Raw genomic sequence first — 12510 nt, 5'->3', positions numbered from 1 at the left:
CTCTCTTTTGGCTGCCATTTGCTTGGAATATCTTTTTTCTTCTCTTCACCTTCAGCTTATGTATGTACTTAAATCTAAAGTGAGTCTCTTGAGCCAGCATGTAGTTGAATCTTGGCTTTTTAAAATTTAATATGTTCAGCCCTCTATGTCTATTGATTGGTAAGTTTAATCCACTTATATTTGAAGTAATTATTGATAGGGAAGGACTTACTATTGCCATTTTACTATTTTTCTGTCTGTCTTGTAGTTATTTTGTCCCTCTTTTCCTCTCTACTTGCCTTCCTTTGAGTTTTGTTGACTTCTCTGTATTGATATTCTTTGACTCCTTTCTTTGTGTATCTGCTCTATAGGTATATTATTTGGGGTTATCATGGAGCTTACATAAAACGTCTTATAATTATAATAGCCTATTTTAAGCTAACAACCTAAATTCCATCACATATAAAAACTCTAGGCCGGGCGCGGTGGCTCAAGCCTGTAATCCCAGCACTTTGGGAGGCCAAGACGGGCAGATCACGAGGTCAGGAGATCGAGACCATCCTGGCTAACACGGTGAAACCCCGTCTCTACTAAAAATACAAAAAAATAGCCGGGCGAGGTGGCGGGCGCCTGTAGTCCCAGCTACTCCAGAGGCTGAGGCAGGAGAATGGCATAAACCCGGGAGGCGGAGCTTGCAGTGAGCTGAGATCCGGCCACTGCACTCCAGCCCGGGCGACAGAGCAAGACTCCGTCTCAAAAAAAAAAAAAAAAAAAAAAAACTCTATACTATTTCTTCTCTCCTTCAAACACTTTGTTATTGATATCATAATTTACATATTTTAGTTATGTATCAGAAACACTTTTATAGTTATTTTTTACTTATAATACTTTTAACTTTTATATAAGAATTAAAACTGACTTAACCACAACCATTACAGTGTTACAACATTCTGTGTTTGTATTTTCTTTTTGTTAAAATTCTAACTTTGCACAGGCATTTTCTTCTGACCTCGAGCATTTTTATGGGATTCTCTGTCAGGTAAGTCCTTTATCTGTTTCATTAGGGTCAGTTTCTGGAGACTTATTTTATCCCTTTGTTTGCAACATATCTTGCTACTTCGTTATTTTCCTTGACTCTTTTTAATTGTGCATTAGAAAAAATAGCCAACTCTCTCAGTCTTCACATACTGGTCTCATACAGGAGAAAACCCTTAATCAATCCAGGAAGAGATTCTGGAGGCCAGGGGTGGTCTCAAACATTCACACTAATCCAAACCACCATTTTTGTTTCTAGCAGCCCCAAGGCATCTAGAGCATGCTGGGTCTCACAGTACTCTGAGATAGGTAAGACAGAAGCCAATTCTTTGGGCAGCATCCAGAAAAATTGAAATATTGGATACGTAGTCCAATTCTTCCATCCTTTCATCCCTGGAAAGAAGCTGAGACCTAAGGCTTTTCACCGAGCTGGGAGTAGGGGCTCCAGCAAGCTCATGCATGCTAGTTCAAACTACCTTCTTCATTTTCAGCGGTATCCAGGCATCTAGAGTATGCCAGGTCCTATTAGCACTATAAGACAAGTGAAACAGAAGCTAGTATCTTGGGCAGCCCCCAGGAAAGTTGAAATGTTGGTTGGACATGTGGCTTGATTCTTCTCCCCACCCCTACCACACTAGGGAGAAGCTGAGACCTGGAGGTTTCTTTCCACTGACATGGCACTGAGCTGGGGATAGGGATTATGATGAAGATTCCTGAAATTTTCCTACCAGCCTTGATGAAGCTGGATTCACATTCACTCAGGATTCAGAAGCCTCTCAACTAGTTTCTGGATTTCTCACAATAGGAGTTTGTTCATATATTGTTGTTGAATTAATGTGTTCCTGGAGAGAAGGAGAGTTCAGAGCTTTCTATTCCACCATCTTGCTGGAATCATTCCTTTTTTTTTCTTTTTTCTACACTCGATCTTAGCCAAAAGGCCGAGAAGCGATTTTTTTTTTCTTTTTTTATTTTAACGACATCACTTTATCTACTTTTCTCTCTTCTAGGAATAGTCTGTGTTCTCAAGAGTGTCCATTATCTTCCAAGAGAAAGCAAAAGGACTTTAAGGACCATCATAAATGCATATTTATTACTACTCATACTTTCAATTACTTATATGTATTGTCACCAATAGAACAACATGTTTTATGAACTTTATACATCGTAAGTCTTATAAATAGCTTTTTAAAAATAGCAGATGGGGGCCGGGTGCAGTGGCTCATGCCTGTAATCCCAGCACTTTGGGAGGCCGAGGCAGGTGGATCATGAGGTCAAGAGATCAAGACCATCCTGGCCAACATGGTGAAACCCCATCTCTACTAAAAATACAAAAAGTTAGCTGGACATGGTGGTGTGCACCTGTAGTTCCAGCTACTCAGGAGGCTGAGGCAGGAGAATCACTTGAACCCAGGAGGCGGAGGTTGTAGTGAGCCAAGATTGCGCCACTGCACTCCAGCCTGGCAACACAGCGAGACTGTCTCAAGAAAAAAAAATCAGATGGTACCATCTGTTAAAGATATTCAACAGATGATAAACCTTTGAAGATTTTTCTCCCATGGAATTTTTTTTTTTTTTTTTTTGAGATGGAGTCTAGCTCTGTCACCCAGGCTGGAGTGCAGTGGCAAGATCTCAGCTCACTGCAAACTCCGCCTCCCGGGTTTACGCCATTCTCCTGCCTCAGCCTCCCAAGTAGCTGGGACTACAGGCGCCCGTGACCACGCTCGGCTAGTTTTTTGTATTTTTTTTAGTAGAGACGGGGTTTCACCGTGTTAGCCAGGATGGTCTCTATCTCCTGACCTGGTGATCCGCCCGCCTCGGCCTCCCAAAGTGCTGGGATTACAGGCTTGAGCCAACGTGCCTGACCAGAAATGTTATTATCATGTAAAGAGGTATACATTAGCTTGTGTGTGTGTTTAAATCTAACAGTTCTCTCTGCCAACATGTTCTAATGATAAATCTTGATTTCTATTCCAGTCCACATCTTTCCCAGACTTTGCTGTCTAAATAGCACACCATTTACCTGGTTTTCAGATCAAAAGCCTCTAAGTCAAGGATGACTCCTCTCTTTCTCCACACATATAACTTGCCACCATGTTTGATCAGATCCACACTCAAAGATACACTTCAAATTTAATAATTTCTTACCACTTCTGTGACTATTACTCTGACCCACACTACATCCCTCGTCTGGACTACTGCAATTGTTCCTAACTCTATAACTTTTTCATCATGAAATATTTTATATTTCAACTCAGTATACAAACACACACACATACACACACACATAGCTGAAACAAAAATTCGATTCAGCACTACTTATTCTTATATATGTAATGCACTCTATTATTTTATATCTTACTTTTTAGAAAATGAGTCACAAACCAGTAAATTGATATCAGAATATCTAAATGATTATCTGTTGTTGAAAACCTCGTCTCTGGCTGGGTGCAGTGGCTCGCGCCTGTAATCTCAGCACTTTGGAAGGCCTACATGGGCAGATCACTTGAGATCAGGAGTTTGAGAACAGTCTGGCCAACAAAGCAAAACCCCGTTTCTACTAAAAAGAAAAAAAAAATTAGCTGAGCAGAGTGGCACACAGCTACTTGGGAGTCTGAGACAGGAGAATTGCTTGAACTCGGGAGGTGGAGGTTGAACCCAGGAGGCGGAGGTTCCAGTAAGCTGAGATCGCGCCACTGCACTCCGGCCTGTCTGGAGAAAAAAAGAAAAGAGAAGAAAACTCTTCTCATTGGTCTCACTGCTTTCATTTTTGCCCTCTATAAATAATTCTTCATCTAGCAGATCTTTCAAAACACAAATCACAAAAAAAAGAAGAAAAAAATAAAAACAAACAAAAACAAAACACAAATCATATTTCTTCTCTGCTCCTAACCCTCTGATGGCTTCTCACCACACTCAATAAAATCCCAACTCCTAAACATGGACTGCAAAGGCTGTGTGTGGCCTGGCCCGTCTATCCCTCTGGCCCCACATCCTACCACTGCCCAGCCCCCACCCCGCCCCAGCCATGCCGGCTTCTTGCTGCTGCTCAAAAACACCAAGCTCACTACAGTCTCAGGGTCATTGCACCAGCTCCTTCCTCTGCCTGGAACACACCCGGATGGTCACATAGCTCACTCCCTCACCCCACTCAGGTCTCCACTCAATTCATTACTCCTCAGGAAGGACTTTCCTGGCTATTCTCTCTAAAATGCTCCCAGTCATTCTGTCTTCTTATTCTGATTTAATTTTCTTTATACCACTCCCTGACATTATATGTTTATATGTTTGTTATTTGCATCCTTTACTAGATGTTAGTTTCATAGAGGCAGAGATTTCTGTCTTATTTCCTATAATTCCTTAGCACCTGGGTTTGGGGAAGGGGTGGAAGACTGGCAAAGAGCAGACATCCTGACGGATGTTGTACGAATCAAGATTTGCTTTCCTCGCCAAGCCTTCTGAGAGAACTTTCCTGTCCATGCCTCTCTTTGGGCCACTCACTGATTTCCATTCTCCAGCACTAGAGCCCAATTGTCCCACAGCAGAATGGGAGCCTCTCTTCCTCAGCAAATAGCCCCTAAAAATTTACCTTTAATAAACATTTCCTACCTCATCTAAACAGAATTCTCTCTCATCCTTACAAAATACTCCATTTATTTTCTTTTTTCTTTTCTTCTCTTTTCTCTCTCTGTTTTTTTTTTTTTTTTTAGATGCAGTGTCTTGCTCTGTCTCCCAGGCTGCTAGAGTGCACTGGCACAATTATAGCTCACTGTAGCCTCAAACTCCTGGGTTCAAGCAATCCTTCTACCTCAACCTCCCAAGTAGCTGAGAGTACAGGCATGCATCACCATGCCCAGCTCATTAAAAAAATTATTTTTGAAAGACAGGGTCTCGCTATGTTGCCCAGGCTGGTCTGAACTCCCAGGCTCGAGCCATCCTCGTGTCTTGGCTTCCCAAAGTGCTGGAATTATAGGTGTGAGCCAGGGCACCCAGCTATTTACTTATTCATAGCTGAAATCCATAGTCAAATTATTTTGTGTGTAGCCTTTATGTGGCTTTGTGAGTTTTAAATTGCGTCCAGAAGCCAGAGGTTATAACCATCTTATGCTGATAAGGAGTATTTTGCCCAATGCTAGGTTCCCAGAATATTTTTAAAGAATCTTGTATCAGATTTAACAAATTGATGGTGGGAGATAAGCCATTGAAAGGACACAGGTTTTGGAGTCAGAGAGAATGAGGTCTGAATCCCAGCTATCACTTAATCCTAGCTGGGTGACCTTGGGCAAATTATGGAACCTCTCTGGAGATAAATAGATGTCAAATTCTTAGCACTACATCTGATACCGTAGCCTCCAGACAAATGGCAACTACTGTTATTTAACTAGGCTGCTCGTATGTCCAAGTAGGACAATACAAAATATTCATTCATTTTGAGATGATATTAGTGAAGACCTCTCTCCAAATAGTTCTTTGTTGCTAAATAGAAGAATGTTGACGCTGCCTTTTGTGGAGATGGTATCTGCGTAAGGAAGCTGCGTGTCCACTTAGCCCACATCTTTTACCACTATGGGGAAGTGTGGGTTCTCTGCTTCTTAGGGAAAGCAGAAGACCATTTTCTTGAGATTCCTCTGGTATTCTCTCTCTCTGGTATCTAGTTTCCTTATATTTGGGGGGAATAAAATAGTTTCTTCTGGCTATTTTCTTCAAGCTTTTCTCAGTCTCTAATTACATTTTAAAATTTTATTCAAGTGCAATATATACCTATGTTCATTTGCTCATTTACTCAAAAAGTATTTCTTAAGTGAGCGCTAAGTATGGTCCTAGCAGCTATATAAATGGTGGTTAACAAAAGATATAATCGCTGTGCTTATGGTTTCCAGGGTGTAAAAATTTCAAGAATTTCCCCATTATCATAAGAATTGAGGGTACAGAAAGGATAAGAGGGTAAGTTATTTTATATTTGTTATCATCTATTCCCTATGACTTCATTTAACTGACATTTAGTTGCCCAGTGCCCAACATGATACACTGAGGTCAAACATAAAACCCAATGGGGAGGAGCCAACAGACTGGATTCAAGTTCCAGAGCTTCCATTAATAACTCTCAGGCCTTAGTTCACTTTATCTCCTCATGCCTTAGTCCTCTGTAAAATTATGAGATTACTAGAGGATCTCTAAGGCTTCTTCTGGTAAAAGACTATATTTCATAATTACAAATTTCTTCTCCAGGGAAAAAATAACTCATTATACTGGTTTCCACAGAATTTTTTTTTTTTTTTTTTTTTTTTTTTTTTTTGAGACGGATTCTCACTCTGTTACTCAGGTTGGAGTGCAGTGGTGCGATCTCAGTTCACTGCAACCTCTGCCTCCCAGGCTCAAGCAATTCTCCTGCCTCAAGCCTCCCGAGTAGCTGGGATTACAGGCATGTACCACCACACCAGGCTAATTTTTATATTATTAGTAGAGATGAGGTTTCACCATGTTGGCCAGGCTGGTCTTGAACTCCTGACCTCAGGTGATTTGCCTGCCTTGCCCTCCCAAAGTGCTGGGATTACAGGTGTGACCCACTGCGCCTGGCCGGTTTCCACAGATTTTATAGTTTGTCATTTGGGAACATGTAAGTCAATTTCATACTGTTTTATAATTTAGAACTGTCAAACAGAATGTCTTCTCTGAATAAAGTCTCATCTGAAATCAATGTATACAACTTGAAGAAAGTAAACTGAATGAAGTGGCATGATCATAAACATGTCATGTATATAAAGCATGGATTTCTCATACATAAATGATCATCACCTGGCAAGAAATTCTTTTCTGAAATAAAAATATTCCTGCCTGAATCTCTTCAAAATCTCTATTAATTTGGCAAATTCTTGATCAAGAGACTCTTTGTGATTTCCCAAGATGTTCAGCATTAATATGCAAAGATCTAGCTTCTCTTCCATGATATTGTTGAATTCCTACAAGAAAAGTCACAAAACAAACCCCAGTACTCCAATGTTAAACACAGACAAATGACAGAGGCAATCTAAAAAGCTGTGGATATTCCATCTCAATGGCATCACTGTACGTCAATGAATACCAATTCTCAATTGTATGTCAATTAATACCAATTCCCAATTGCCCAGAGATTGACTATCCTATTGGTTATGTCAATGTAACAAGTATGTATAAAGTGCTTATTGTGTCCCTAAAACTGAGCTTCTTTTTCTTAAATTAGTCCCTGACAACTTCAGCAGTCATCACAATTGCTTTAGAACAGGATGGGACAAGATAATGCAATAATATCAGTATGTATTGATTATCACATTCACATGTTATCTTAAAAAAGTTAGTTTGACTGTAATCCCAGCACTTTGGGAGGCCGAGGTGGGTGGATCACCTGAAGTCAGGAGTTTGAGATCAGTCTGGCCAACATGGTGAAACCCCATCTCTACTGAAAACACAAAAATTAGCCGGACATGGTGGCGCGTATGCATGTAATCTCAGCTACTTGGGAGTCTGAGGTAGGAGAATTGCTTGAACCCAGGAGGCGGAGGTTGCAGTGAGCCAAGATCACGCCATTGCACTCTAGCTTGGGCAACAGCGAGATTCCATCTCGAAAAAAAAATTAGGTTGGCAAAGGTGTTGAAATCATATTCCAGAGTTTACTTTTTTCTTTAGCTTAACTTAAGTGGCTGATGGATGCAAGAAAGTGGCTGGCAGTCAAGAAATAGAGGTAAATATGTCATGGACAGATGAAAGGGATACCTTCTCATATGCTTCCTTTCTAATAAATCTGGGAATGGCTACCTAAGAAGTTGCTGCTTTTCCAATGTTCTGCAAGTTCCTGAGTTAATAAAACCATCAAAGTCTCAGGAATAAGATTCTTTTACACAATCATCATTCTTTCAAAGTTAGGCGATTTTAATAGGCTAAGGAAAAATCTAAATTTAGACTAGCCAATTCTTACAAGGAGATAAATGCCTTTTTTTCATTAAATCATATTTATTATTTGTCTCTCCATCGCATCTCACATGTCTGCACACTCACTCTATCTCACATTCTTTCCTCACCCTCACACTCGTACACACCCCTGGACACACACTCTACACTCATGATCAGACTAAGATAGCAGAAGACTACAATAAACTCTTAGAAATGGTACTGTATATACTATTACCTGGCTTAACAAAGTAGAAGAAAAACCAGGAAAATCATAAAATATAGAACACTTACAGTAAGCTGCTCCTCCCACTTTTCTTTCACAGTTATTTCTCGATTATTTACCCACCATCGACAGCTTTCAATGAGGGTTGCAATTTTAGAAATTTCTTTGAGCTGTAAAAAGAGTTCCACATCTTCAACTAGGAATTTAGATGAAAGACATATGCTATTATACAATCAGAATCCATTGAGACCAAAGTTCTACTCTATAGGTAACTCAGGAAAATACCAGAGTACGTTCCTTTGCATCTAATGCCCCCAGTGACTTTCTTTTATTCCAGGATGTTGCCATGTGTATATGCTATATTGTCAGGTGCTCTACACATGTTGAATATATACAGAGATAATCATTTTTCAGAACAAAACCTATCTTTTTAAATAGAAGAAAACAACCATTTTCACCATTCTAAAATGTACCAAAATGTACCAAACTAAATGCTACCTACTATATGCTAGGCACTATGGAAGGGACTGGCAATACCAGCATGAAAATGTTGTTCCCTGATTTCTCCAATCATCCAGAGTTTCCAGTGAAAAATCAAAATGGAGAAAGAAATACCAGCCATTAACCAAAGAAAACTGAAAGAAGGAAACTTCAATAGATACCATGTCTTCAACCCTTTGATTCTAAAGATTAGCCCACAGGAAAAAATAGCCTCAAGTAATCCATATCTAATGATCAATCTGTTAGCCCTGATTGACCCAGAACTAACAGGCCAGCTTCAGAAAGGTTTGAGAAAAACCTTCACTTTTCAGAGTGTATTAATTTGGGTCTCAGCAGCACACAGATGCATTTGGACTCAGCAAACAGGTTATAGGTCAGTTATCTGCAGATATTCCCAGCCAAAGCGGAACACCACAATACAGGTATATTACACGATACCAGCTTCTGAAGAGTGGTTGTGAATTCCACTCCTTTTTGCTCAGGCTCTCTTAGTAACAGCAGCATTTCTTGGTCCATCATGGCGTCCAGAGATGACAAGTTGATTGCATTGTGCTGCCTTTCAGTGTCAGTGTTCTGAAACAATGATCGAAATGCCCACAATTGACATCTGAATAAAGAACATTCATTATTTTTACTTAACAAAAACGATGCTCATGAGTTAATGTCATTGTCATTTGGTTCTAAATAGTCTTGTGGAATTCTCCTACATCCTAAAAATACTGTTGACATTTTCTCTCTAGGATGGCTTCAACTGAACATTTATTCTGTCTTAAGGAAAACTCATTTATCAGCAGATGACATTTACATGCTGATGACATAAACTGTTATGGCTCTAATTTTAACATAAAAATAGGTAAATAAATACCCAGTGGGGAAGAATTGGTGGAGAAGGGCTGCTCAATCAATCCCACTGAAAACAGGTTGGCTTCTTCTGTCTCCCTTCCATTCATAAAAGACGATATGATGTTTCACAAAGTACATTCCCTATACTTCTCTCAAAGTCTCTGCCTCCTATCATATTTTAAATATATGACCCAAGACTTCTTTTTGCTCTCTGTTGAAAAGGTCACAGGACTCTTATTTCGAGATTCTAGTTAGAAGACAAACTTCCCAACTCATCATCGGGTAAACCTCAGAGCCAGAACTTTGCTGGCTGATAACCCCCGCGTTTAGAACTATAGTATTTTCTGGGCTGGCATCTTGACATCATTATTATCTCAGAGGACTGAGGATAAAAACACACTGCTGTGGCAGATTTGCCACAGTTTCATTCAGTCTGGCAGTTTGGCTTGGTTTCAAAAACACAGTGAAATGATGAGTATTTGAAACAGAATGTCAGGAAAGCACAGCCCTCAGCAGAATGTCCAGGGCTGCCGGAGATGGCTTCAGATGAAGGCAGCATATGTTGTCCCTGCATCTTTGGCAGAAGCAATTCAAATAGCATTTGCCCAAAGGCATTCTTTCTCTCCTTTCAAGGTCGCATCACAGCTGTCAACAGGAGAACATTGTGACATATCCATCGTCCGCAGATAGGAAGAGACCATCAAATGGTGAAAAGAAAGCATTTTTCTAAATAAAGCATTTCTGAGCATAACAAGCACAAAACTGGAAAATACAAAGGAATGAAAATATAGCATAGTGGAGTCAGAATGTCTTTATCTCCGAGAAGGTTTTTAAAATATTTCTTCCCATGTTATAAAGTACTGGGTCTACCAAACAAATGGAAATTGTTTAAACTAATACATTCATTTTGCCACTTATTAACCAAAACGCATGTAAGAAAATGCTTGTTTCTGATCAGAATGTAATAATCAATGTCATTAATTTGGGTTGACACAATTATAATCTAAAGCAAATAAATTTGGTATTGTTTCTGGGCATCTTTATTTTTTGATAAATATATTTACTTTGAGGGTTTAGAAAATTCTAAAAAATAACTCATGGATCTATACGGCTACCTTTGGTACCCTAGGCTGGGGATCAGCGCAGGTTGTCTGTCCTGTCAAGAAAATAAACATTTCTAAAGTCCCAAAGTCCCTGAATGCACGCTTCCACAAACCTTGAACCTTGCTGTAGCTTTCGGCCGTAACTTGAAAATGGTCCTTTCTCCCCAAGCTAAGAAATTGTAGACTTGGATTCTAAGAACTATCAGCACATTCTCTCAGTGTCCCTGGTAGTTTTCGGCAAGCTGTGAACCTTCGTTTAATCATAAGCTAACACATGGGGTAGTTATCTTTCAAAACTTTCCATCTTCTTATAATGACCTACCTCTGCAGACTGAGCAAGAGTGAGTTCATAAAGTAAAGATTTTTCTCCTTCAGAGATGATACTATTACACTCTCCATTAACATTCAACTGGATCCCATTTCTTGAAAAAAACAAAAACAATAGTCTAGTTAGGTATGTCTCCAACATTACATTTGAAGTCAACAGAATATAGGGTCCATTTATCACCAAACAATCAGTCAGCACCCATGTGTGCCAAGGATTATATAATGTGCTTGGGAATAGGGAGAGTGGTCAGAAATAGTCTCTATCCTCCAGGAGCTGCACAGATTGGTGAGTCTAGGAGGTCATAAACCAGGCCACATTTTTAAAAAAGAATTGGTGCCAACAGTTAAATTCAGAAAATGTCACTTAAAAATCTGGATTTCTGGCTTTTCTTCCAAAATCAGAAGATGTGGCCAGACTAGGTCCATAGAATTTTGCTGTCACAATTAGTTGGAGCTAAACAGAGTAGCCCCCTCTACCTTTATGTGGGTAATGCACTTATCTCCTTTGCCATTTGCATAATGTAGGTGTGTGCATATTCCATTAGCTTTACTCATTTTTGTTATCTGAGTGACTCCTATGGATCCCGGACTAGCATATTACTCACATTCAGAAACAAATGATTATCATACAGAATGATGTGTGTTAGGAGAAAAGTGAGAACAAGGTGCCATGCTTACATTCAAAACAATTACTTAGGCCAGGCATGTTGGTTCACACCTGTAATCCCAGCACTTTGAGAGGCCGAGGCAGGCAGATCACAAGGTCAGGAGTTCAAGACCAGCCTGGCCAACATGGCGAAACCCCATCTCTACTGAAAATACAAAAATTAGTCGGGCATGGTGGCACATGCCTGTAGTCCCAGCTACTTGGGGGGCTGAGGCAGGAGAATTGCTTGAGCTCAGGAGGCAGAAGTTGCAGCAGGCCAAGATCGCACCACCGCACTCCAGCCTGAGTGACAGAGCAAGACTCCACCTCCAAAAAAAAAAAAAAAAAAAAAAGGAAGGAAGAAAGAAAGAAAAAAAGGGTTACTTAGTTCCAGGGTAAAGCAAAAACAAGCAAGAGAAAGTCAACACAATGGACTGAATGTTTGTGTGCCCCCCAAATTTCATATATTGAGTTCCTAACCCCAATGTGATGGTATTTGGAAATGGAACCCTTGGAAGGTAATTAAGTTATGAGGGTGGAACCCTCATGAATGGGATTAGTGTCCTTATAAGAAGCCGAAGAGTTAGCTAGCTGCCTTTCCTCCATGCTTGTGCAAGGATAAGTCAGAAATCTGCAACCTGTACAGGGCCTTCACTAGAACTCAACCCTGCTGGCACCCTGATCTTTGGAGTTCTAGCCTCCAAAACTGTAAGAAATAAATGAGTATTACTGAAGCCACACATTCTATGGTATTTTGTCATAGCAACCTGAGCTGTCTAAGACAATCAGGAGGTTGGGGTCATAGGAAACTCATAAAGAAGTTCTCATGGAGAAAAACAGAGAAAATGTCACATACAAAAGTATAGAAGAAAAGAATGTGGCACATACAAAGCTCAATTTGCCAATAATGTAGGGTAGAGGAACAAGAG

General features: G+C 40.0%; 1 protein-coding gene across 1 annotated transcript in view; it reads right to left on the bottom strand.

Moving 5' to 3' along the window:
- LOC115899921 (lymphoid-restricted membrane protein) overlaps window positions 1-12510 on the bottom strand; it is a 55145-nt gene that overhangs the window by 8002 nt on the left and 34633 nt on the right. Inside the window, exons 14-17 of the mRNA XM_030938585.1 lie at window positions 10931-11030; window positions 9101-9235; window positions 8230-8331; window positions 6808-6971 (exon numbers count right to left, since the gene is read on the bottom strand). Of these exons, the coding sequence (XP_030794445.1) occupies window positions 6808-6971; window positions 8230-8331; window positions 9101-9235; window positions 10931-11030 (501 nt within the window). The remainder of the gene's footprint in view (window positions 1-6807; window positions 6972-8229; window positions 8332-9100; window positions 9236-10930; window positions 11031-12510) is intronic.

Source organism: Rhinopithecus roxellana, chromosome 10 (assembly GCF_007565055.1).
Source record: "Rhinopithecus roxellana isolate Shanxi Qingling chromosome 10, ASM756505v1, whole genome shotgun sequence".
In the NCBI taxonomy this organism is placed as follows: domain Eukaryota; kingdom Metazoa; phylum Chordata; class Mammalia; order Primates; family Cercopithecidae; genus Rhinopithecus; species Rhinopithecus roxellana.
Note: the sequence above shows the minus strand (reverse complement) of the source record. Positions and strands in the feature narration are given on the sequence as shown.